Genomic DNA, 27818 nt, shown 5'->3' on the forward strand with positions numbered 1-27818 from the left:
CCTAAGTAGAATTGTGGGAGAACAGTGATTGACAATTAAATAATAGTTAATACTTTAAAGCTGGAGTAAGTGTTCATTGTTATGTGAATATTGACTAAATTGCATTTAACCTGTTTTATTATTTAGACATTCTGTCTTGTCATTTATTGTGAAACAGTTGTGGACTAGAGAGAGTCTCGTGTATAAAAAGAAAAAAAACCCCAAGTCTGAAACTGTTAGTCAGTAGTCTCCAGAGCATGGATGACTTAGCAGATGTCATCTCAAGGCTCTTCTAATGAGTAGAATTTGTTTATAAATATTGGCGTTTTGAAAGAATGTATTAATGTGTGTGCCATAAGAAAACTCTACAAGGTGATTATCTTGACTTTTTATTATTGAAGTATGTTTTTCAATTAGACTGTATTGGATTTGTCATGGTAAATGAAAAGGTGTCAGATTAAAATAAATAATTGTATTGCCTTGGAGTGATAGAAATAATTACTGAAAAATCAAACAATTATTTTCTTCTAATTTGTTTAATGCACATGACATTGGAAACTTAGCAGCTTCCTTCTTCTGGTGAACCAGTTAATATGATTGTTAACTGATAATATACTATTGAACACCAGAGAGAAGGAAAAGCTTTCTGGCTGTATATTAATTTTTATACTTTTTTTTTCTTTTTAGTCCTTTTATCTGGCAAAATTGAAGTAGGATATTACTCAGTTGTCTTAAATTGAAATAATCTTTTATTTATTGTGTGCTCTAGAATAGCATTCCCTGCAGATGTAGCCTATGTTATAGCTTGTTCTGAAAGGGATGCAGTCAATGTTGGAATAATTTGTATTTTCAGCAGTGTGGTTAGATCTGGCATTTTGGTCTCTTATTTCATGAGAGTCCTGTCAACTTTTTTTTAAATATTGTGTCTTGTTAGCTAGTGCCACTTTTTAAAAAAGTAATTGTCCTTAGAGTTAATTTTTCATGTCAATGCTGTGTCTCAGAAACATAAAATTGTAACTGTTTTATAAAGTGAAGGTTCATGTTGCTATGCAGTTTGATCTTTGGAGGATAAATCAGACAAATCTTACTCCCCTCTCTTCTCCCAAAGAAGAGTGTGTGTATATCCTTTCCAAAACTTGCTGATTCAGATCAGGGTCCCTGTGAAAAGATGTTGAGGTGTGGCTTGTGGGGAGGGTGGGGTCTGTAGCACCTGTGAGAACAGATTTGCAGCAGAGAGACACTGGACAATGGGTGGTTTGGCTTTTGTTGCCATCAATTTCTTCCTAGGTTTTGAAAGTTCTAGAAGAGGAAAACAGGTTAATTTGAGGTGAGTCTTGTATAGCTTGCTTGAGATTTGGAGAGAACAGGGAACTTAAGGATGACATTGAGAAAGTTCAGGTGCGAGGTTGATAAGGGACTCATAAGTAAGAATAATTTAAACTGGTGAGATATATTGCTATTGTGTGCCATTTGATATCTTCATAAAACCATCTGAATTTTATCAATGTTGTTAGAAGTTCAGGAGATTGAAAGGGGGGAAATGAGTTATTATATGTCTATTATTAGCTGATAGATTTATGAAATTATCCAGTGTCTGGTACTAGTAGAAAATAAAATAGTAGGCAAGTATGACAAAAGAGAAAATGAAGTTTGGTTTAGTTTGGAGAAGACAGAAGAGAAAAACAAGTAAATAGAAAAATACATTGATCTAGTAAAGTCAGAAACAGGTTTAAAATTCTGGATTGCCTTACACGGGTCATTTCTGTAAAATTTTTTTACACATATTATGTTTACACACTTTAAAAAAATCACATTCTAGCCCATGGGACTTTTGCTATGTAGTATTGTTACAGTCAAGAGCTTAGCACAGTGCAAAATAAGATTATACATTTTATTTCTGCTATGCTTGCAATGTTAGAACATATGTAACTTTTGTCATGGTGTAAAGCATAAATTATTACATTGTTGCAGGTGTGTGTGTTATTCTATTCTTAAAACTTCACACAGGTCATAGTTTATCAGGATATTTTGAGAGTTAAACCATTAGTATGAGTTTGATAGTTTTTGCCCCTTTAGGCAAAGTTTTGACATCTGCTTATAATACCCCAAATGGTTTTGACTCTGGACAGATACAGAAAGTCCTTGTATACATAAAAGAACACAGAATCTCTTCCTAATTAAATCAAAGCAGTTAGCTGAATAAAAATCAGGCTTTATATTTGAACATTAAAATTGCTGGGCTTGTTTTGGGAAAAAAAAAAAGCTTTAAGATCTGAATCTTCTAATTTCTAGCTTCTAAGTAGGTGAAGTTAAATGGCCAATGTAAATTACATATATCTTGTGTGGGGACTTCTGGGACAGACTTCATAGAATATACTGGTTTCTGGATATGCATAGAAAGGTAACTTAAAAATGGGATAGTAAATGTCATTAATCATGGGGCCCTATAGAATACATTTTTGAAATATTTCTCTTTATTTCATAACCTTTGTTAGATGCTTTGTTACTGAACAGCTCTGACAAAACGGGAGTTGCCTGGGGCCTAATATGCGCTTAAGTACCTGGATGTGTTAGATCCTATTGAAATCCCTCGAGGGCAGGAACTTCTGCTGAACAGATGTGATTGCAGGTTTGGATTGGCAGGGCTCCTTTACAAGTTCCCTCCCCTGCTCTGTCTGGCAGGTCCAGCGTGGCCACACAGGCAGATGTGTAGACTCAGCCTTGTGGCCAGCCCAGTGTGGAGATGGCTTCCCACAACGAAGAGTGAAAACAATACTGCTCTGGAGAAAGCATGATGCACTTAGACTGTATGGAAAGAAAGGCTTGTGGAGTAGATTTTTCTACATATGAAATACCACTGTTGTAAAAACAAATACCAGAGTTCAGCTTTAATGCAAGTGATTATTGTTTCCATTTGACACAGTTGTTTGGCTCATCTCCCTGGAGAGCTGCTTACCAATTTCCAAGGTTTTGTTGAGATCAGTTGGACTTTACATGGGCAGAAACTCTGGCCTGTATCCAGCTGCACACTGTTCAGGAAATCACTTTAAAAACCGGGTTTAGAATTCCGTCTTTGAATGCTGCATACATGTCATGGTGCTTTGCAATTCTTGATGCCAGTAGCCTCTCAATAAACTTGAAAGAACTGCACATATGTATTTTGGCAATAAAACAGTGGCAGTTGGGTTTCTAGAAAGAGTTCATTTTACAGCTTGAGTTGGGAATGAAAGTGCTTAGTACTTAGTGCTGTGTGAATTATTCAGGATCTTTACCTGACTCTCAACTGATTTGACACATCTTTGCATCCTTGATGTTCATTATTTTAACTTAAATTTCTGTTTCTGGAGTTGTAAGCCCTATACTGGCTGGGTGTGATTTTTAGAACACAGTGGGGCAAAGTCTCTGGTCATTACTAGTCAAACATAAACAGGAGTACTGGTACTGTATTTTTAGAAGTTTTCTAGGTACTGGTGGTGGTAAGGTTGAAGGATGGGAGTACATCTTGTATGTGGGTAGAGTAGTTGTTGCTTGGATAGGGATCTGAATAAAAAACAATAAAGGGGATGTTATAGCCAGTGGAGTTTGTTTTATACAACCAATAACAAGGCAGATATGTAAAAACACGGGGTTTTTCCCTATTAATATTCAAATGTTTGTCAACTAAAATGAATCCCTGCCTAGAGATAGTCTTTAAAATTAGCATTATCCGTCCATAATCTGTAACCAAGGTTATGTGTTCAACAGGAGCATTTCACATTTTACACTGGGACTTGAATTCAGTAAGTCCACAATGCCCAGAAGCACAATTTCAGTTTTGTTCTTTTGGGTTTAGTAACAATTTAAAATCAGTTTTGTGGAACACTAAGGCCATGCAATATTTTAGCGACCTTTGGATACTTTGGTGTATCTTCAGGTAATGTTTGGGGGTGAACCTTAACAGAGCTCTTGTGTGCTTGGGACTGGTGCTCTCAAAGCTGTGTGTGTGGGAGAGAGGAGGGAGAGCTGTTCTGCATCTCCTGGGGTTTTGGAGTCATGGCTGAAAACACCAAAAATGTAAATGCATCCAGCCTGGCCTCTTCAGGGAAGGCAGCCTTTCTGATGTGCAAGCTTTGTACCAGCAGAGTGAGAGTTGCTGTGTCAGTTTACCTGGGTTGTGGTGTGCGAGGCTTGACGGCCGTTCTGGTCCTTGTCCTCCTGCCATGCAAACAGAATCTCTGGGCCATGGTTAGTGCCTGCCCTTCTGCTGTTTTGTTCTGTTCAGTCTTCAACCGAGTAATGTAGCCCTCTGCAGACCAGGAAGGGCCTGGCTGAAAAGTAAAGAAATAGATCTAGTAGCAAGTGTGAGAACAGCTGAGATTCCTGAAGTGTTAAAGTCTGGGCTGCTTCTGATTTGGAAAGTGGCTTCACTAAAATGGCCATTAAACACTATGTTTGCATGGTTTGCAGTGACTAGAGAAACTGGAAACTGCTTTTCTCTCCAGGTATAATTCTGAAACCCTGCAGAGGAGTAAATAACATCTTTTTGCCACTGTCAGGTGGAAACAATGAGAATCTGGGCTGGAAGAGAAATTCTGGGTTTGCATGATGTTAATTTATGGAGCCATATTCAGTTGAGTAATACTTGCCTGACAAGGGAGACGGCACAGTCAGGAAGATGGTTTTCTCATGGTGTTTCATCTGTTACCACGTGGGTGTACATGACCCCTGAGGTTTACCCAGAAGTAGGAAACTGCATAATTTTTGGGTGGGGAGCACATTGACACTTGCCTGTGAAAAAGAAAAACATAGATAAGCTGCTCCTAAAATAGAGTTTGTAGGGGTTTCTTGACATGTTATTTCCTAATATGGAAAGAAGAACAATCTAATACAGGAAAATGAGTTCTAGTAACACTTTAATTCATAGTTGATATGTTTTAATCTGTAGGTTAAAGTCATCAGGAGCATTCTGAGAGATGAAAAAGAGAATGCTTTTGGCTTTGGGAGCTGTGCAATGACATGAACTTTGTCTTACTGTCACTTCTGGGACTTCTCTCAAGATAGTGTTAATATCCTTTGTATAGGGCATGTATTTTAAACACTTTCCAGAAATGGTTGGTGTAAGGTAGATAAAAGATGGTGTAACCACTGTCTTCCTAAAATTTTTCAGCTACCTGAAGGATGCACAAATATCCAATTATGCACTATGCAAAATATTTTTTTTAACTTGAATAACCCTGACTGTGAGCTGCCTATTTGGAAATAGAACAACACATATGTGAGGTTCACATTTCAAAGCTGTTTTTATGTGCAAGTGCAGTATAAGATCTCATATGGAAGGTTTATGTCAAGATTAATACTTAGGCTTGCATTCTTCAAAGATATTTGTTTCCTCCTGCATACAGGCTTTTTAAAACTCTGTTCAATTCTATTGTGTTAAGAGAATAAATTTTGTCATAATTTGTGTCATTTTCTATCTTTCTCTCCCTCCCCCATCAAAACTGGGAAGTGCTATTAAAGAATTGGGGGGGTGTCACTTAGAAAAATCCAAGTTGAACATGAAGGAGGAAGTAATGAAAAATTCAGCATCTCTGCTGCCTTCATCTGCCTGATTCAGGCCTGCTTGAAATGTCTAATATTTGTATTAAGCTTCTACCTTATTTATGTGCTTTGATTCCCTGTCTTCTTGCTTGAACTGGTAACACACCCATCCACAGCATTTGTGCTGCTTATATGTCAAACTTGCTGGTTCCAGCATAGTGCCTGCACTCTCTAATCATGTAGCAATTTCTGAGTTACTTGGGTACTCTGCCAGAACAAAATGGCAGAATTCATGCATCTAGTAATGAATATTCAGGTTAGTTCCATCTCAAAAATCTCATCTAACCAGTCTCATAATAATGCATGGTTTTACTTATGAGGCATGTGCTGTAGGATCTCTGAAATTGTGGGTATATCAGTCATGAATTCATCAAGGACTTGAATTTCTTCTTTTGACAGTTTCCAAGTGGTGGCACATTTTGTTACATCCTTCCGTGTGTGCTTTCCTAATTTTTTGGAGCAGCTACACTAATTTTTATAACTATATTAACATTTCCTGAAAAATGTAAAGAAATTAATGGGATTCTTAAATTTCATGATCAGAGGTTCTTACATTATTTTGAGTAGCAACAAGTGCTGCCAGAGTATACTTAAGATTTATTATGTCCTTGCCTCACAAATCTATCAACAAAATGGAATATTTTTTTAAAAAGGGCAGGTTTAGTCTACCTCTGATTCAAGTAAAAATGGCATAATGAAGTATACATCTTAGGAAAAAAAGGGCAGGGGTGTAAGTCAAAATCGCTGAAAACTAATTATCAGTGTTGATGGATAGGCAAGTTACTTTTGTTTTGTTCCAAAACTGTGTATCTCAGAGCAGGAGTAGAGAAAAACACAAGCAGGGTTAATGATTGTGAAGCCTTACCATCACAAAATTAGCTATCATCATTTCATACACCCTAACTTCAGTGACACTGTTCCTTATTGTGATATGTAAGAAGCATACTAATACTTTTTTCAGCCTGGAAAGGAAAACTGATTTGCTTATGCACTTTTTGTTTGCTCTTGCTTGAATAGGAAGCAAGAGCTTGTCTCCAAATCAGGATGTGTAAGAGCTATTAAGTTATTAAGGTCTAATAATTTCTGGTGAATGAAGAAATTGAACTAGAATATTTAAATGTTGAAGTCTTTTTTTCAGAACTCTTCCATAAAACCCACAATCAGAGTAAACTGAAAAGCAGAATCTGGCAATTCATGTACTCGAATTTTAACATTTTAGTTTGTTAGTAGATTTGACTAAAATCACCCCAAAAACTTCATTCTTTGTTTAACTCCAGTAGGTCTAGACTCACATTCGGTAATCTTGTGGATAAAACCCCCATACAGAATCTTTTCATACTCACCTTTTTTAAGCATTCCAGCTTCAGCTTCTAACCTTTAATAGTAAATGGAAAATTTTTCTTTTAGGTGTGTTCTGTTCCATATTAGAGGAGAGAAAAAAGCTGGGCTGTATGTCCATAGGCAGTTCAGAGGGATTTTGGGCAAGCCACCTTTGCTTACTGCCTGTGGGGTTTGTATCCTCAGACTGTAGTCTGGGATTCCCTTTAACAGTCTGATAAATTCTATGGCTGACTCAAACCCTTGGAGTACAGTACTTTTAAATTTGCTCTAACATTGTCAATGCAATTGTATTAAATCTGAAATTACCTGAATTGAGGTTTTTGTATCTGATCAGTTTAAGAGTTTATCCCAGGACATCTTCTGTTCCAGAGGGTAGTGTCCAAATGACTAAGTCAACAGATTCAGAAATATTTTCAGTGTTTAACCTAAATTAACATTTAAAAACCCAAACCCATAAAATAGCTCTCATGCTTGTACAAAGTGAAACTGTAGCATTAACAAGTCAAAGGCAATATTTTTACTATTTGTATTTAACTGAGGGGAAAAAAAGTCCAACTACTTTTCTCTCCTCTGTTAATAAATAAAGATACCAAATGTCATCCATCTTTCTGGAAGAAGTTACTGTTGCAGAGTGGTTCAAAGGGTTAAATGACATTGTTCTGTTCATTGCCAGCATGCTTCAGAAATCTCATCCCTTGCTATTCAGTCTCCATGAAAATAACTGGATCCTGGCCAGAATGGGGCCGCTTTGCCTAAGCACTGCTGCATTCAGTTGATCTGTTATGCATTGTGGTACTGATATTTTAGGTGGGAATACTTAAAGTTACTAAAATTTCTTGCATTTTTAAAGTATCAGGGAAGTATCTATTCCTGCTGAAAAATGAGTTTTAAGTTCTTCTGTCCTTTGTAGGAGCTTTTGTTAGTCACAATGTTTTTTTGGAAGGTTTGACAATGGGTGAGCATTATAGTTACTGTACATTTTAAACCTAAGTTTTTTTCAGGTTTTTTTTGTATTTGTCATAGCATTGGGTATATATGTGGGATCTGGTTTTTCCCTAGACACTGATCTAGTATGACTTTCTTGAAAAACCCAACAAACACGTAAATAAAATTATATTTTCACATCTTATTTTAGAATGTCCAGTCCCCTTTATTTAAAAGAAGAGGAATGCTGTATAGGTAATACCATTGGAAAAATTATAAAAGCTTATGGGTAAAGTGAAACAATGCTACTGTGGTCACATTGCACAGTGAAGGGCCTTGTTCATTTTGCTTATTTTTGCGTATTTACCTCATCACTGAACCTACAGCTGCATCTTTTAGCCAGCTTGGAATTGATACTGTGTGCAGTGTTCAGAGGAGCTCTGGAGTCTTCTGCTAAAGCTGCTTCTGACCTCCACAGTTCTCCTGCAGCGCTGCAGCCTCCCCATTGCTGTGGGAAGGGCCTGTGCTGTCCTCTTCCTCCTGAACTGCTGTGTCAGAAGCACCCCCAGGTTTACAGTGGATAAGGTAAAACCTTGTCCTCCATCACAGGTCCTGACTTAGTTCTCATTGCTGTCTAAGGCGACCACTGCCCATCTCTCTGAAGCTGCTGTTCTGTGAAGCAGCAGAGGATTGTTCATTGGTAAGTGCAGATAGCTTTCCTTCTGGGGGCTATGTGGATTACTCTTAAGGAATCTGGGGACTTTCAGGGCTTTAAGGGTGTTGTTTCCTAGGAAAATCTGATTTCAAATTCTTGTATATGGAAATTATGGACATTTTCTTACCTGATTAACTACATTGGCAAATTAAGCATCTAATTTTTGCTTCAGTACATTGGTGACTTTCTTTAAGAAACTTATGTATGCATTTGTGTCTTTTTGCAAGTCCAGTCTTGGAATTGGAAGTCTAGCACCTTTTTATAACTTCAGTTTAAGGCCAGTGCTCATTTTTGGGTCAGACATGCTGATCAAGCTTTACTGCTTGGATAAAGCTGGGGCCCTGCCCTTGGAAAGCTGGTGATCTGGTTTGACCTGTGTTCAAAAATCTCAGGGCAGTGGCTTATTGGTGTGTTTGGTGTGAGGCTTGGGAAGTGCATGTGAGTTCACAGAAACCTAAAAATAAGCAGTATTTGGGTTAAACCTCTTTATTTGTATGGACTAGTGACCCTAATAGCAAAAATAAATATCCATTTAATTTGTGGTATTGCTGCCACCCTCCACGAATTTTAATAGTGTGAAAATATTTTAATTTTGCATTGTCCTGGTAGTTTCTGCACAAGTAGAAGATGGAAGTGTAAATTAGTGACTTGACTCACTCTCGTGCAGTTCTGTTCAGTGTGTGTAGCTGAGTCTCTGTGACATTAATGGTGAATTTTATTGTCACAATAAAGCAGGCTGGAAAAATACTTGGCACCAATGTTTTTTGTTCAAAAAATTGTCAATAAGGCATAGAGTGATGGCATTTCCAGTGCAACGTTTTTTATTATATAGGCTGTTAAACTTAACATTCAGAAAACATTAACCTGAACAAGTCAGTTTCCATGGAGTAAACTGCTGAATGCATCAAAGAAGCCAGTGAGACCTGCTAATGTGTTTTGAAACTTTTGTAGGTTTTGTAGCTGAAATTTCTTGGGTAAGGTATGCCTGAATGATTCAGGAATTTGCATGTTGTGCTACTTAAGATAGTTTAAAAATTAGAAGAGTTATTCTACCTGTTCCGACAGAAAACTTGTCCTGATAGCAAGTCTGATCAGTTTGACCTGAGTGTAGGAGAAGGATTAAGGAAGATTTTTGCTTCTGTCTCTGAGTCTGACATTCAGTCTCCAGCTGTCACCAGCCTACCAGCAAGGGAAGGTGCTATAAAAAAAAAAAGGTGTTGGAAAACTGGAAATGCCTTGGAAGCTGCAAATAATATGAACATATTGTGCATGTGGAACTTTTTTTTCCCAAAGCCAAAGAAGGAAGGGCAGGTTAATAGATTTCAGAGCAGATTCTGATCTCAGTGCAGACAGGTAGTAGAAGGAATTCTGCAAGTTGTATTAAAATGTGTTATACAAAGGTTTTTAAAGCTAAGTTATTGACTCAGTATTACATATATGTGGTTAGGAAATTTCCATCTCTGTTCAAGGGCAAATGGGCTTGTTATTCACTCCCAAGTGTTACATGTCTCCATACCTGTGCTAGCAGGACTGAAAGGCCCTGTCATCTCTGTGACCAGTTAATCTTTCTGGTTCACTGAATATGTCAAGCTACTGATCCTACAAGTTACACTTCTACTCTCCAGATTGTTCTTGCAGCCCTTCTGTGAACTCTGATTATTTCATGTCTATTACTGAAGTGGGTGAAATAATATTCTAGTACTAGGTTGTTTTTAAAGTTAGGGAAGGTAATTTTTCGACTTCTGTTTTCCTTTGATTTTGCTATTACAGTAGAACACCTGGCCACAGGATAACCTTGAAAATTTCTGTGTAGTGATCCATGACAGATCCTGAATTCCCTTCTAATTTGCCTTTTCAGCATTGAGTATTTCTGGTGTAATTTTTGTCTCCATTTGTACTCCTTTGCATTAGTTTTGTTAAAATGAGTTTATGATATTGCACTATCATTAAGTAAAAAAACACAGAATCAAGAAACTTGAATTGGGAATAAGATTTCTGAAATAAAAATGGAAGCAAATCAGCTTCAGTACTATTTGGCAATGTAATTATAATGACTCATTTGGGGGGCTCTGTAAGTGCAGGTTTTAATCTCAGTGTTGGAGTAGCTTTATAAAATAAATTTATCTGAAAACCATAAGACTTCTCTGAACAATAACACTGAAGCCCATGTTTTTCACTGAACTGTAAAGAATTATTTCTGGGGCTAATAGATACCAAAGCGGTGGGAAGAAGTGTCTCCACTGCCATTACCACTGTTGGTGCTCCTCTGACAAGAAACAATGGAAAAATATCTTATGAGCAGAATCCATACTTGCTCTCTGTGTCTGAAGAAGTGCAAAAGACACTGGTGAAATTCCTGTTTTGACATTTGCATGCAAATTTTGTGATACTTTTGTGAAGCTCTTAGAGTTTCAGCAGAAAACCTTAGGTGTCTGAGGTTTAAGATACTTCTTTAGAGAGTTTCTTTGTTTTATGAACAGTGTGATATTTTGTTTTCTGTTATCACTTAACCTAATCTTTCATGAATTTATGCACTGAGCACTTCCAGAAATGCTGTATGAGAAGTGTATGCAACACTAGTAGATAAGTCTCTGAGTCAAGGAAGCGAAAGCATGGTAATTTTGATGTTGAATTAATAAGTAGGTTTGAAACTGTTAGTTTTTCACAAAATCTTCTGATGCTAGAAATGGCAGTTGTGTTAGTTTTTCTTCATAAATTGCTTAGCAGAAAAATTGGAGAAAGAAACGAGTGGAAGAGGTAAAGTTAAAAGACTGGTAAGAAACCAGGAACCTTGTCAATAGGAGATATAAGTTAACAGTTTGAAAAGGATTTAAAAAATCTTTATTTTTTAATAATTTGATTTTTAGATTTGGATTTCTTACCATTTTTAATTAACTTGGAATGAGCTCTGGGAAATTTGATCTTTCTATCATAAATTACTAAATCAAGTTATTGTTTAACATGAAAATTGTATCAATGTTGAGCACAGACTGCAACTGTACCTTCCAGTGAGGGGAAGAACAGCACAATGTGCTGCCCTGTTCCTCCCTGTGCATCATTCTCAGCTTCCTGCAGTGTCCAGTCTCAGGGATACAATGCTTTTCCAGGTCAGGGAGGAGAGTTGAATGATTACTGTTTCTAAAAGTTTGATACTTTTGACCTTTTAAATCCTTTATTAAAAGCAGGGAAATAACCTCTCTGTACTTTAGCTTTTTAATTGATTTAAATTATTTTCTTATTTTTTATTTGCAAGGACTGAATTATGAATTCTGACCCATGTATACTGAAACTTCTGCAGAATTTAGACAGCTGTCTTTAAGAAGTATCCCAGCTGAATCTGTCCACCTAAATTCTGGTATAAATCTTAGGTGGGCTTTTTCTAAGTAGAATCATAGAACATAAAACAGCCCAGGTTAAAAGGGATCTCAAAAGGTCATCTGAGCCAACCTGCTGTGGAGAAGGTAGCCCAGATGGGATTATCCAACACCCTGCCTACTTGTGTCATGAGTATCTCCAGCTGATGGAGATTCCACTATTTTCCTGGGGAGAACGTTCTGGTGATTATTCTCAGTGTAAAAAATGTATTTCCTATATCAAGATGAACCCTTTTGTGGTGCAAATTGCACCTGTTACCCTGTGTCCTCTCCATATGGCTCCTTGTGAAGAGAGAGCCTCCTTCCATTTTGTAGCCAGCCTTTAAATTCTGGGAAAGTGTGATGATGCAAGCATTCTCTTCTTCAGAGAGAAAGGAGAGGACCTAACTTTCCTCTTAGAGTAGGATCTAAGTCTTTGCTCATCTTCATGGCTTTAATGCTGACTCTCTCCAGGCCATCTGTTCCTTTTTTCAAACTGTGGAGACCATGGTTGGACACAGGAGTACTCCAGATGTGGCCTGACAAGCTCTTGGTAGTTTGGGAAGGCCACATCTCTCATCTCTGCTAGTGGTGGCCCTGTGGGTGATGCCAGCATCTGGTTTGCTTTCACTGCTGCAGCAGCTTCACTGCTGACCCCTGTTCAGCTCTCGTTGTGCACCAGGACCCCCAGGTCCTACTCAGCAAAGGATCCCAGCCTGTGCCAGGCTCTTTGGTGTCATCACTGCTGCAGGACCTTGCCCTTGTCTCTGTTAAACTCCACTGAGAGCACCACTGCCAGCTCCCTGTTCCAGCCTGTCCTGGTCTGTGAGATGGCTTTCCCTGCTGACACATCTACCTCAGCACCCAGTGTGGTGTCACCAGCAAACCTGGCAGTGGTGCTGTCAGACCCCTCAGGCGGGTTATTTGTGGCGATGTTGAAAAGCGTGGGTGCCAGCATCATTTTCTGGGTATCCCCACTTGTGCCAGGTGCCAGCCTGAGTCAAGCCATTTTCTGGGTATCCCCACTTGTGCCAGGTGCCAGCCTGAGTCAAGCCATTCACTGGCACCTTCTGAGTGCACCCTGTGGGCCCGTTCCCTGCCCGTTTTGCAGGCCTCCAGCCGGCATCGTGCTGGTTTGTCCCGGGGAATACGGTGGGAAACAGCTGCACACGCTTGGCTGAAGTTTGTTAAACAGTATCTGCTGCTCTGCCTAGTGTACAGAAACTGGTATTTTGGTGCAGGTGATCAGGTTGGTCTGGCATGGTTTGCCTGTAGTGAAACTGCTCTGGCTTTTCCCAACCACCTGCTTCATTGGGCTTTGGTAAAGCTAGACAGCAATTACTGTGTTTTACAACCTGGTGCAGTTATCATGGAGGCTCCTAAATGTTCTCTTAACACAGCAGCTTAGCCTGGTTTTTTTGTAACCTTGAGATCACTCACTTCCCATTGTGCTAGGGCTCTGATTTCAGTGTTTTAGAGAAGGTGAAAATAAGAAATAATTGTTTACAGTCTGTGGATTTCAACTAAAATCAGTCTATTTTTGTTTCCTTGTTCTCTAACACAGTTTGATTTTTGAACTATTGTCGTAGTTACTAAAGCATGACATTACAAATATAAACGCAGTACCTTTGGTTATATAAACTTACTGCTGGATTTCTCTAAATTTGAGAGTTCCATATTTAACTTCGTATTATCTGTGTTAAAAAGCAAAATGATGGTGCCTGCATTCAGTATAAGAGAAATAACTGTTCTTATTTGTGAAATAGTCTCTTCCTGTTTTAAAACAAAGAACAGAGGAAATTCTGAAGATGCATAAGATTGGGAACATTTGCTAAAAAATAATATAATTGTTCATGATACTGAGTATGTTGTTTAGTGAGTAGTACAGTCATGATTTACTTTCTTTGTTCTTTGACTTCCTAAGATAATGCCAACTTTTCCTTTTAAAAGTTCAGTCGGAAACATTTGAAATGGAAAGAAGAAATCCAGAGTCCTTGGTGCCAAAATGCTGTCACAGAATGTTATGGAAATTGTAGTGCAAATCATAAATAATGTCTGTATTATAAAGTTACATTAATTTTTAAAGGAGAAAGTTTGGCAAATGTTATTCTAAAGTAAAGGACATCAGAAAAAATACAGAATGGATCAAAATATTGAGTGAAGTGCTAGTGTGCAATCTTACAAGTTTTTTGCATTCACCAAGTAATAATGAAACCTTTTTTTCCTGTAGATAGATGTTCTGCTTCCATTCTTTCTTGGTCATATTCCCTCCCACCAACTTAAATTTCATTGTAACTCTATTTGCAGTGGCTCATTTATCTCTCAGGTTTCTTCTGCCCCGCCCCATTGCTGCCTGACCCATTCCATTTCTCTTCCTCCCTTCTGTCACCTCATGACTTCCCCATTAAGTAATTAGAGCGCTGTAGCTTTCTGCACTCCCCCAGCACTTTCCTGGGCTATAAAATTACTCTTACGCTTTTTTCTCCTGTCCTGTTGTGTTTGCATCCAAAAACAGAGCTTGTTTCCCTCCCTCTACCTGCACGCTGCCTGACCTGTCACTTGCATGAGATTTTTAGGTAACTTTTACTCCTCAAAGAGTGCTGATTGCACAACAGGAAAGAAAATGAGTTGCTTTGCTACCCCAGTAACTTCTTGCCCAATCTGTTTTCACCTCTGTTAGACATAGGGGCATAGTTCTGGTGTGAGTGGAGATCATTTTTGGAAAGAATTGTCAGGAAAAGATGGATATAAACTAAATTACAATATCGTTGTCAGAAAAAGTCTCAAAAGCAACATATTCTGGAACTGAGTGCTCCTGATTTTTGTTGTTGGTGTCTGGAATGAATGAGCAGTTCAAAAGTTGCTGCTCATTTAATTTGCAGATTTGGCACAAGGTCCCATACAGGTGTTCTGCTTGTGTGTTGTTTTGTACAAACAAACTGTAAGCTACCAGGAAGAGAGGTTTGGGATTTTTTGTTTTGTTATTTTTGGGTTTTTTTCTCTCCGAGATAGCTTGCTTTTGTAAGGTTTTGGTCAGATAACTCCTCTAAACTTAAAACAAAGCCCATTGCACATGCTGTCTGGTGAAGTGGCAGTGTATTTTGAGTTTTTTTGAAGTCTTTTATGTTTCCATGTCACCTTGTCACAACCTTCTTTCTGATTCTCAGAGTGCATTTTTATTTCTGATTTAGCCTCAGCAGACTTAAAAGCTGTGTTGGTGTGGAGAGCTGTGCTCTGTCCTTTCGTGGCAGGGAGCCTTTAGCTCAAATTGCATTGACTGCAGTCCTAGAGGAAAAAAATCTCCTCAGGGTGTGGAGCAGCAAAAAAAAAAAAAAAAAAAAAAAAAAAAAAAAAAAAAAAAATCCATTACAACTTATTACAAAACAAAACCATCCGTTAAATTATTGCAAAACTTTTTTTTTTTTTTTTTCCCCCCCAAGAAGTGTAGTTAGCTGGCCCTTGCTAGTGTACATAGGTTGCTTGCATATTGTGAGGCATTTCAAATCCTCCCAGTCAATATTCATTATGGTGGTTTGGTTGGAAACACTGGACCTATAAGCTGTCAAATATGTAACTACTTACATCTGTCCCAAATTCCATGTATCAAAATGAGTTTAATATTAAAATTTTAAATAAGTTTTTAATCTGCAATAAGATCACAATCCAAATCAATTTTAGGGGTTTAAATTATATAATTTTTCAGATTTAAGGGTGAGGTTTTTATGTACCCTTAAATTGTTGTCGATTCTTACTGAATATTATTCAGTCTTATCCGTTTAAATTTCTTTGACTGTATTTGCATCATCTGAGTACTGAGGAATACAGGTTGCTTTAAAAATTTTAAATTTTTCTTTTTTGTGGATGTTAAAGTGAAAACTTTTTATCATCTTTCTGTTCTAAAACTTTCTTCTTCTGTTTAAACTACATTCTGCAGCATAACCCTGTAATATTCTTCTTAGGTGAATCCTTTAATGAAACTGTTGGGTTAGAAAAGAATGGAAAAGAAGAGGATTTTCAGTAATAAAAATAACCTGAAATACTAAGACCAGTTTGAGAATGTTTTCTGTAAACAGTGCTCAGTACCTATAAATGAGCTATAGATTCTATAAACTAAAAGTAATTCACCAGCAGCCTGTTTATAGCAGTTACTCCCACATCCTCACACCCCGTGATAGATACATTGTGCTGCGAGTTGGCTGCTGGCTCTCTTTTGGTGTGCTGGGCCATTGACCACCACAGTGTTTGTGTGTACATAGGCATTAAAAAAATTGATGCAATTGTTTGTTACTAGAAGGTGCTGTTTGGATTTTATCACAGCTGTTAATTTTCCTTTGCTCCCTATAGTAATAGATGCTGTTCCCTCTGCCTGTCTGTAATTGACAATAACTCTTCTGGCAGAAGGTTTTCTGTGCACTTACATTTTCCAGCCATGGCTTTGTCAGTTAAGGGTGTGGCTTTTTCTGACACAGTTGTGTTGGAACAGTCTCTCTCATAGAAACACTTATCATGGCAGAAAGTCCTCTGGCATTACAGCTTATCTTACTGGGGGGCTGTAGTGCACTACATCAGAAAGAACCTGTCTGTACTGAAGTGTTGTGGGTGTGAAGACAGTCTGCATTTTTTTTCCTAATATGTGTTTTTACTGCCTGGGCAGACTGTTGTGATTTGCAGTGTTAATTTCCAGTTTATAGACTCACTGGCCATTCCCCATGGTGTTTTCAGATTCCTTTTATTTATTTATTGGTATTCATATTACTCAAACTCTTAACTGGAGAGTTCATCATGCCTTACTCCCAAAGGATTTTTCCAGGAAACTCATAAATAAATTTCAGTGGCTTTGCAAAGTGTTGTCAAGCATGTCTGCTTCCAGTTTGAAAGTTGATCCCTTTAACATCAGTAGCTGGCAGTTATTAAAATAATTACTATTACAGTTCTGTTAAAACAATTAATTAGTAGACCTTGCAGGGGAGGATGTCATTAATTTGGGGTGTCTGCAATGAAACAGATATTTAACCTTAGATATCAAATCATCTCTGAATGTTAATAATTGATTTTCATGTGAAATTGTTGCCACTACATAGTGATGAAGTAATACCTTCCCAAGAGCTTCTGGAATGACACAGTGTACCTGGATGGAGGAGTAATGCAACTTCTGCAAGCACCGTGATCCCATTTTAATGTTGTTCTTGTGGGCTGTTAGGGACCAGCTTCTTGCCAGTGTGAGTAGGAAACTGAAGTAATTATGTGTGTCATTCATTTGGAAGTAGGTTTTGGTACTCTGAAAGATGGAATTAGTGTAATTAATTAAATGTGAAATTACATTTGCAGATGTGTGTACACTTTAATTTAAATAAGATTGTGCATGCACAACAACATGACACTTAAATCTAGCCTGAACATCAAATGCCTCAGCCGGCAGGAGCAAGCTGTTCTCTGCTGGTGGTAAGCTCAAACTTCCTTGTTTTCCTATGCTTTGCTTTTCAGTAAAGACACATTTGTGGCTGCACTCAGCAGAGAGCAGTACAAAGTGAACTATTGTGTAGTTCTGGCTGTCTTCACTTGCCATTGTGCTATTTCTAAACTCCCTGATTTTTCTTGATAAGCAGAGTCTGGTGAAGCTCAGACTTCGCTTGGGCTAAATACGCTGTTGCTGTAATAGAGTAAGGCACATTTGGGTCTGCAGGTTGTTGTTTTTCAACCAAGCCGTGGGTGTAGAGGCAGTAGTATGGCTGATAGAGCTCAAGAGGTTGGAAAAAGTGTTAGTAGGCCTTCAAATGTGTTTTCAAGGAAGGAAGAAGCAGATGGTGCACGCTGGAGATTGTGAGGAGAAAGAGAACATAGAAGGAGTGTATTAGACATCTGAAGGAGAGGTGTCATGCCAAAGGAGAGGTGTCTACTTTGCTTAAAATTTCCTAGGTCTAATACCTTAAAAGGTTTCCCTTGTGGATAAAAGCATTATTTCTCCTTGCTGTACCCTGTATTTCTCCGTGGGTGAAGAAAAGTGAGCAATTTAAATAATAAAGATGTGCATATGAGCTTTAGAGAAGAAAACAATCAACCATGATGTTTAAAGTATAAACTTTAAAATGAAATATTTTAAACACTGAAGAGGTGTCTTTGTATGTTTATTTAGTAACTCAGTGGGTGGAAATCATTGAGTGTTTAAGTGCTAACATGGAGTTTCATTGTAATATCCCATTGTGCAGAGTCAAGAAAAATAATTTATTTTGGTCATTGTGTTCAGCTGTCTCAGTTTGCTGGTTTTTTTCATTCTGATATAAGAAATTAGTTGAATTTTGAAACTTCTTTCCTAATGTAAGAATTAAAGAGGATGAAATCTGCTAATTCTGGAGTCTTGAAGTAGATAATTTTCTTCATCTCAATGATTTTGTTTAACATAATCTGCATTTCAAAATTTATGTAAACATGCCTTTGCTGTGTGCATCCACATCTGAAGTGGTTTTAGCTAATAAGCATGCAAACAAATTACTAAGCAAATTAGAAGCAGTGTAAGTTAAGTCCCTAACAAAAATCTAAAAATGGCAAAAGAATAGAGACATATGTAAAACTTTACTAATTTTAGATGTAGATGATGAATGATTACTTACATGAATATATATGCACTCTTTTCTACTTAGCTGTAATTTGATATATCAGATGACCAGGAACTGGAGGCTTGAATATCAAAGTGTTGTGAGGGTGGCTTTATTGAACTGTCTTTTTGTCAGGGGAAGGTTTCATAGTTCTTCTGAGAAGGATTTTGGAATGAGGGTTGTAATGCTGTGTCCAGAAGCCTGGGATAATGTTACACAAAGGAATTGTTGTGAGTGCAAGAAGGAGGTGCGAGTGAGCAACTCCGGCTGAGCTTTCAGCTCTTCTGGTAGATGCAGGCAGTTGCTGACTGGGACATGTAAAACTGAAAGGAAGCCTGGCCAGGGAGTGGGGGCTGTGTGTGTTTGTGCTTTCCAGATTCCAAAAACCACATGCTAATGGAGTGATGTGCATATTACTGAATGGACCTAAAATAAATGTAAAAAGAACACTTTGGGTTGCGAAGTCAAGATTTCTGAGTTTGTATCCAGAAATGTGTTGGCAGTCCAAGCATGTTTTCTTCTTATTAATGAACATGTATAATAATAATTGTTACACTGCCATGATAAGAAGTGTTACACACTTCTTATTAATGAACACTAATTGCAGTGATTATTTAATTTCTGATTTGTGCAATATTTCCTATATCTGCTTTAACTTTTTAAGAAAAAAATAAAAGGCAAAAGCCCCAAACTGATGAGTTTAGACCTCATGTCTGGAACTTCTATCATTGTCTCTGAGAGGGTTTGAAGGACATTCATGCTTCTAGAAACCAGTCTGACCAGACAAATTAAGGAATTTTTTTTCCCAGTTTAAATGAGACCTCTCATATTAATTTTGTGTTGAATGAATTTATAAGCATATTGGACTTTTCATATAAGTTTGCTTACTTTTCTAGTCTTGTATATTAAAATCCTTTTCCCTTCTCTAGAATATTGCTATCCAGCAGCACAAACATTGGTTTCTCATTTGGGAAGATGTGCTAATTTTAGATGGATTTGAACTACTACTTTGAAGGTAGAAACACATGAATTCTGTAATTATCTCCCTACTTGATTTATTTATTATTCTTCTCTGTCCTTCTCCATAGGTTCCTTAAAACTGTGCTATGAATGGTGATTCTGGTGTGGGGGTGGTGACTTCACCACCTCCAACAACAGCCCCTCATAAAGAGAGGTATTTTGATAGAGTTGATGAAAATAATCCAGAATATTTGAGAGAGAGAAATATGGCACCTGACCTTCGCCAGGATTTTAACATGATGGAACAGAAGAAGAGAGTCTCCATGATTCTTCAAAGCCCAGTAAGAAAATAAATGCTTCATCTTTGAAGTGACAAATTTAATATTTTTTTTCCCCACTATCAGTATGGAATTGGAGAATTTTGTGTTACCTTATATCCACTCGTTGTTTTTTCTTCTTGGCCTTTTTTGATTCTTTTTCCTCATTTAATCTATTTGAATTTTTATGATCTACTAACAAAGCAGCTCTTCAGTCTGGCTTTCAGAATCCTCTATATAATCATCATCGTTTTTTTCATATTTTCCATTTAATCCTTGTAAAACATTTATTCATTGGTTTCATATTTTTGTTTCAATGTAACTCTCTTAAGAGGAGCTTATACAAGGCAGGTCTGTCCTGTACTCAGTTTTCCTTTTGGGATTTGGACATGTGAAATATTTTTACAATCCCTTTCTGAAAAGGTGCACAGTAATGAAGTATGAATGATTGACATTTAATATTGAAGATGTTCCCCTGGGCAGATAGTACACAAACAAACTTTCTTTTTGTAATAACTACTGAGTGACTTTAGATACAAAACATTACGTGACATAACTTCACTTGGAATAGGGATGTGGTGGTACATTCACAATTTTCCTATAATTAAACCAATTTGATTTATGAAAATATTAATAAATCTCTTAATAAAAAAGTAATGACCTAATGACTGTAGTACTACTCTTTCACTACAAATTCCAGTGTTCTTGTCAAAAGCAAGAGCAATCAGCAATAATAAAAACTCTGGTTTTCTTTCTTCCAATTTAAAATATATTTTTAAAAATCCCAGGAAAATGTAAACAACCCTTAATCTAAACAGGTTTTAAAAATTTACTGTTCATTGTTTTCTGTGTTCCTGGATGCCTTCTTGGCTCTCAGTTCCCTGTGAGCCACAGTGAGAAATTCTCTTTTCTGGTTCTGCCACTTTTCCTTTCACATTTTGTGTTAAAGTCAGTTGTACGTTCTCCTACTTCCAGAAATTCATACTAGCAAGGCTTAAAAGACTTTTGGTGTTACTTGAAAAGAGAATGCTGGAATTTCCATAAAAAAAACCCAAGTGACTCAGATCATTGGAGCTCCAGAGAGCAATGCACCCAGTAGTTCTGCCTTGAGGTGTTTTTCAGAAGAGGTGTTGGATGGTTCCATCCAAGTGCTAAAAAGAAGCTGTGTGTGAAAGGCTGAAGTTCATTGGAACATGCATTACAACGTGCAGTGTCTTCTTACTAGGCCTTCTGTGAAGAATTGGAATCCATGATCCAGGAGCAGTTTAAGAAGGGGAAGAACCCAACAGGTTTATTGGCTTTGCAGCAGATTGCGGATTTCATGACAACGCACGTACCAAATGTCTACCCTGCAGCACCTCAAGGAGGAATGGCTGCATTAAACATGAGTGAGTGCACCTTCAGTGATCACAGCTGAATTCTTTTTTCTTTTCTTGAAAGGCTTAAAATGAAGACAGTGTGAATGTAGTAGAGTACTGTGAAGTTAAAATGCTATCCTGTTTTGCTCACACAAACAATGAACACATGAAATGAATTGGTTAGTTTCTAAATGCCACAGTGGTATGCAATGTGATTCATATGTATAGTTTATATCAAAAGTTATTTCAAGGATGGTATCTAAATTGAAAAATAAGCCTGATAAGTCAGTGCTATTAAAAAGTTTTAATATTTAAATATTGCTAATTACTACATAGTTTGTCTTCAGGAAAATCAAATGCTTATTAGCAGTCTGGTAACAGTGAAGGGCTTTAGAAACTAATTATTTTTGCCATTGCAATACCGTTTGCAGCTTTCTCCTGTGAGGTGAAGCTTTAGACAAGAAAAACCAGCGAGCAAAACAGAGCAGGAAAAAAACTAGAATGTGCAAATGTATGTAGACACAGGTTTTCTGTTAAGTTAAAATAAATCCTTGCCTGTGCTCCAAAAGAGATCTTTAGTTCTGAATGTAGCATAGCCTTGTTCTGCTTTTTCACAGTTGCTTTTAGCCACATTTCTAATTTCACTGTAACTAGAATTACAGTATTTGTAATTATTACCATAATCTTCCTCTCTCTTGCTTGTACTTAATTTTTCTTAATAAATGAACCTGTGTGCATCTTTTTAGGTAATGTAATTCTTCTTGTTGAGAATAAATGTATCACAAAAAAATGGAATATTTGGGATTAAATTCTTCTTTTAGTAATGAAGATGTATTTTACAAACATTCATTAGTTGGAGAGAGGAAAAAATATTTTGTTAAGGAATGCACTGTTGTGTTAGTACTAATTTCTAGTAGGGAAGGAAATGAATGCTGAGTCTGCCAAAGCTGAATAACCTTGCTGAGGATTGTCATTACATTTGTGTAATGCAAATTATTTCATTGTAGGAATGAAAATTTGCTGTCCATTTCTTAGGTTAATGTGTTCATATAAACCAGTAAGAACAATGGATAAAGTAGTGGCACATGTTGCTAGGTTTGAACTGACACTGAACTCAACCTGCCTTGTCTTTTTGTACCCCTTCTCCTCTTCAGGTCTTGGCATGGTAACACCAGTAAATGATCTGAGAGGGTCCGATTCCATTGCTTATGAAAAAGGGGAGAAGTTGTTACGATGCAAATTGGCAGCTTTCTACAGATTAGCAGATCTATTTGGCTGGTCTCAGCTTATTTACAATCATATAACAGTGAGTATTGAATCAACAGATAACTGAACCAATTGTTTTAACATACAAGAGAATCGCTTTCCTCCCCTATCTGTCATTTTCTTTGTGTGTGAGAAGAGCAAAGTGGTATTGAAAACAATATAATAGTGAAGAGATTTGTCATTGCATTTCAGCTTGGATGTCAGCTACCACAGTCTGAATAGAGTCTTGAGAGAGTGTACATGAGAATTCTTAGGATGAAATAAAGATTGCTGAAAGACTCAGTCTTTTAATGTCTCAAATGCTTTGAATAATTGTATTTATTATTCTACAAGGTCAGTTCTTAGTTTTCTTGATTTTTTTGCTAAATACTAAAATATCTTCTTAGTCATTCAGCTGAATTTTATAATTCAGGTACCAGCCTTTCTGAAAAAGAAGCCATAGTATTTCTGAACATGAGTGAGTTTCTCCGCTTAATGCAGCGTGCCAACAATTTTCCTTGTGACTGAGTAATCATTGGCATCCATAAAAATAATGACAAGGAGGTCAAATCAAGGAGGTTTTATATGCCAGAAGAATGGTCAACATGACTCTCATGAGTAAAGTCACAGCTGTGGTGTGCTGCCCTGTCAATTGTTGTCCTAACAGAGCTGAATTGTTTTTTATTCTACATATGTCCTTTATGTATTTTCAGTTCTTCTAGTTGCAGTTGAAATGAAATATGGTAATATTATTTTTACTGCTTGTCGAGAATTCAAGGCATATTATTTGTGAACAGATGAAGATGATAAATGATACGTGTAAGCATAGGATCAAGATGGTATTGGTTAGATCATTTGGTTCCTTTTGCAAGGGAGAATATCCAACATAATGGTTCTTGGAAACAGCTCTGTGCCACCCCCAGATTTTTCATGCGTGACAGGAGAAGTGATTTTGTAAAAGGCACATTAATGCACTGAAAAGCAAGCAGGTTTGGAGATGGCTTTCTAATGTAAAGTTCAGCCATGGGAATGTTTGTACATTTAGATAAAAAATTAATGTAATGAAGAGCAGCATGTCAAGGGAAGGGGTTGAAGCAAGGGCATGTAATTGGAGTGGAATGCCTCAAGTTTGCTTTCTTTGTGGAGGAGTACAAGGAAGATACCAGTAGAGGAGGTACCAGTTGAGGTGGAAGACAATCAAAGCACTTGGAAAATGAGATTCTGAAAGTGTTTTAGTCACATCTGAATGGCAGAGGTACTGGAAAGCTCTTGGTTTGTCAGCAGCAGTCCCAAGTCTTAGTTCTCCTGTCTTTCACAAGCTCCTCCAGTGAACAGCATTCTGAAAGATGACTGAAAGATATAAATTTTCTTCAGAAGCTGATACAGAACAAGGTTGTTATGTTTATTAAGTAGTACTAAGACACCCCTTTGGAATGTGGTGAATGCTACCACTTCATGCAGTGCTGGTGTTTGACTCCAGGTTTTCCGTTTTTTTGTGAGTGGATGCTGTAATTTCTGGGTGATTGCATTCAAGTTACAAGCTTGTGCCAGTGCACTTGTGAGGTAAGAGAAAAGGTACAACAGCCTTCTGTGAGAGTCATAAGCCTGTGTGTTAGAGGAGAATGGCATATACTCTCATACCCTCACAATTTCCATCTCGGCATATCCATAGTTGTGTGGAGTATCGTTGCTTTTTTGGACCCTTATCAATCACTAACAGCTACTGTATGTGGAATTGCTCAGACTGGTGCAATCCTGATGCAGAATTACAGAGCATCAGGAGCTTTCATGCCAAGTATAATAATGTTGAGTATACTTGGGTAGCTCCCAAGTCAAGTGCAAGAATGTAGAGTAAACTTGGGTGTCTCCAGGGTCAGGCAGAATTTGAGATTACAGGTAGACATCATTCACCAGGTCTTGATTTGCTTTGGAGGCATGAGCTGTTAATTGGATCTAATCCTAAAGCAAAGTGGTTTGTGAGTCTCGCTGATTGATTGTCTTTGATTTGAGCTTTCTTATTAGCTTTTGGGATATTTTGAATAATGTTCTTTGTCTTGCATAAATAAGTAAGAGATTTTTCTTGATCATTTGCACTTCTGTAGTGGAGAACTACTTTGGTGATTCATAAAAGTACAGATTAACTTCAACTGACTGCTTCAGTTTAAGATTCTTATGCTGTAGCATGTTCCCAGCTGGTTGTAAAGGAAACCAGATCTGTGCTAGAACCTTTTGCATGTCTGCACAACTACTTACTAGATTTTTTTTTTCCGGGCAGTAGAACTATAGCTAAGTATATGTGTATTTAATGTTGCAAGTAGTAACAGACATAAGGCAGAAACAGCATAAAGTAGCTGCATCTCAGGGAAATTCAAAACTTATAAATAACTTAAAAAAAACCCAAACAACAACCAAACAAAAAGCCAAAACCCACAACACAAACTACCCAAATGCTGCATAGACTCATAGCAAAGTAGGGAGTTGTCTCATGTGTCCAGTAAAACTTAGGAAGCCTGTTAATTCACCATCAAAAGACACCTTAATTACCTAGATGTCCTGTACTTTTCATTGTACATACTTTTAAGAGATACATCCCAAGATGTGAATGCTTTGAAGCAAAATTATTTTTGTATTAAAAACCCCTGATTGTGTTTGTATTATAAACCTCTGAGAGAGGAAAAACATAAGTGAAGTTCAGGACACTTGGTAGAAAATTTGCAAGTGTGCTATACTGCTCACAGATATCTCACAGGAACCTGAATCAGTGACAAAATCCTTCTCAGCACCAAGATGTTTTAGATCTTTAGAAATTTTAGGCCAATTCTTGTGTTTTTTCACAGCCTTTTACTCTATACCTCATATTTTACTAGGGTAGAAATACAGTTGGAGTGTAAACTCATTCAACTGAAAGAATTAACTTTTTTCCCCATTTCTCTCAGCATTGTTCATTTTATCCATAGTAGGCGAGTTGTCATTGTAACAGAATATAAGTGTTTACTAAATTCCACTAATCTGAAGGACACTGGCCTGTTACTGCCATCTGGTTTTGTTCAACATTTGTTAATTAACAATGCAGTGCATTGATTATCTGTTGTAGCATACATGAAAGTCATAATGTGTTTTGTAGGTATACTTGCCCATTCCATAATCAGGATGTAAAAGTAATAGTTTGGGGTCTTCTTGTATGCTTTAATAAATCTACTTAGTAACTCTTGTTTTACTCTTAGGCCAGAGTAAACTCTGAGCAAGAGCATTTCCTTATTGTACCTTTTGGCCTCCTCTACAGTGAAGTCACTGCATCTAGTCTGGTAAGCAATTGTTAATTTTCATAGCTGTAAAATATTTACTTTTATTTATATATGTATGTGTGTATATATGTATGAGTATATATGTCACTTCAAATTCAATCCTAGAGACTATTTTACTGTTGTGTAATATGTTTAGAACAAGGTTATTGAACATGGCTGGTTTTGGTATTGCTGGGTATCTGAGAGATTTGTTTGCCCATGTTCATCACCAGGTGTCCTCCAGTTGATCTACCTGTAAAGAAGTATTAGGTCATTTGGACAGTGAATCACCTCATACTTTTTAAAGCTGCTGGCTGTTGAGTCGACCTTGTTGAAGGAAACTTTAGGCATTTCAGATATAAATGATGACAACTGGTTTTAGAGTCTCAGTGGTAGATGCTGAATTAAATCAGATTTTTTTTGAGTCTTGATTATGAAAGTAATTCTTTTAATTCCCAGGTTAAAATCAATATTCAGGGAGATGTGGTTGATCGTGGAAGCACTAACCTGGGAGTAAACCAAGCTGGTTTTACGTTGCACTCAGCAATTTATGCAGCTCGACCTGATGTCAAATGCATTGTCCACATCCACACGCCAGCAGGAGCAGCGGTAAGCTCCCTTCCGGCTGTGTCCTGTTCCCCCACCCCTCCCAAAGGGAAAATAGGTGGGTCCCATCAATCACAGATTTGCTTCCTATTTGAAGGGCAGAGAGCCTTTCAGTCTGTCTTCAAGTATGATTCTCTTTGAATCAGAGCCCATCCTTACTGGGTTGTTACCTGAATGGTCAGACAGTAAACTGAGTTCTATCACTGGAAAATATGTATGTCATATATGTGTGTCCTTTACCACAAAAGACCAGATCTTTTGAGAGTGAGTCATAAAATCTTTAACATATTTTGTTGGTTTTGTAAAGCACAGTTTGCCAAGGTTTTATGAAATGCTTGAAACTTTCCCAGTGTTTCTGTTTGGAGAAACTGATTACAAGTCAGTTCTGCCTCTTTATAATGTTTTGAGAGAATGACTTTGTGTTCACATTCTGGTGATTTTTTTACAACCATTTTAAGGATAAATGAGCAAATTCCTACTATTGTTAATTACAGTGTAGCCTTTAAAAAATATAAGTTTACTTGCAGTGCTGCAGAATTATCTGTATCACCAAAGTTCTTCTTTTGGCATGGGGGCAGGAGGGGGGAAGTAACTGAATGGAGTGGAAGGAATGAAGGATGCAGTTGATTTTGGGATTTGGTGTTTTCTTGAGGTTTTTTTCCCCAAGTCCTTTTATATTGAGGTTGCTGTTGTGTAAAAACAGCCATATTGAGGCAGACCCAAAATCATAGTGACTTTTGTATCTAGTCCAAAAGTTATCAAAAATAGAGGCTTTAATGACAGAGTATGTATGTACATACACTGTGTATGTACCTATAGAGATATATTCAATTAATACATAAAAATATACTCTTATCTTAATTCTCATCACTATATTTTTTCACTTTTTCTGTTGCAAGAAATTAAATCAGTTGTTTTACTATTTCTCAGGTTTCTGCAATGAAGTGTGGTCTCTTGCCAATTTCACCAGAAGCACTTTCTCTAGGGGAAGTAGCTTATCATGACTACCATGGTATTTTAGTGGATGATGAAGAAAAGGTGGTTATTCAGAAAAATTTGGGGCCTAAAAGCAAGGTCAGTATTTACAAAGAATAAAGGAGGGGGGGCAGTATGTTTGTATGGCAGGTATATTCTTTAATCAGCAGTAAATATACTTTAATCAAGAGCAAGAAAATACTTGGCGTACTGCTGGTAACTTTCTTTCAATGTTTCTCTAGGTCCTTATTCTCAGAAACCATGGCTTAGTATCAGTTGGAGAGACTGTTGAGGAGGCTTTCTACTATATTCATAACCTAGTGCTTGCGTGTGAGATACAAGTAAGAGCTTTCATATGTTATGTAATAATACAGCTTGCTGTGTTAACCTCCAAACAGATTAATAATTGCATACTTTACTGGTTCAGCTCTTGGATCTAAACTAACACAGCAATGTGTGCTGTCACTATATTGTGGGGGGACATCCAAAACTTTGGTTTCACAGACAATATTCCAGTATTGTATTGAAACCATCAATTTGCTGCCCATTAAAACAGATACTTTCAAAGACTTAAGACAGCTTTTATACAAG

At 37.3% G+C, this 27818-nt stretch overlaps 1 protein-coding gene across 20 annotated transcripts in view; it reads left to right on the top strand.

Moving 5' to 3' along the window:
* ADD1 (adducin 1) overlaps nucleotides 1–27818 on the top strand; it is a 62337-nt gene that overhangs the window by 11386 nt on the left and 23133 nt on the right. For 16 of the 20 annotated variants that reach the window (XM_077782726.2, XM_085577607.1, XM_085577609.1 and 13 more), the window contains exons 2-8: nucleotides 19571–19783; nucleotides 20985–21147; nucleotides 22272–22423; nucleotides 25587–25667; nucleotides 26106–26255; nucleotides 27183–27326; nucleotides 27470–27568. In XM_077782726.2, coding sequence (XP_077638852.1) covers nucleotides 19589–19783; nucleotides 20985–21147; nucleotides 22272–22423; nucleotides 25587–25667; nucleotides 26106–26255; nucleotides 27183–27326; nucleotides 27470–27568 — 984 coding nt within the window. In that variant the 5' untranslated portion in view covers nucleotides 19571–19588. Of the gene's footprint in view, nucleotides 1–8430; nucleotides 8522–19570; nucleotides 19784–20984; nucleotides 21148–22271; nucleotides 22424–25586; nucleotides 25668–26105; nucleotides 26256–27182; nucleotides 27327–27469; nucleotides 27569–27818 lie in introns of all 20 variants that reach the window. The other 4 variants (XM_085577606.1, XM_085577611.1, XM_085577605.1 and 1 more) reach the window with 1 other exon arrangement.

The sequence above is a fragment of the Lonchura striata genome, chromosome 4, assembly GCF_050655825.1.
Source record: "Lonchura striata isolate lonStrDom1 chromosome 4, ASM5065582v1, whole genome shotgun sequence".
Classification (NCBI taxonomy): domain Eukaryota; kingdom Metazoa; phylum Chordata; class Aves; order Passeriformes; family Estrildidae; genus Lonchura; species Lonchura striata.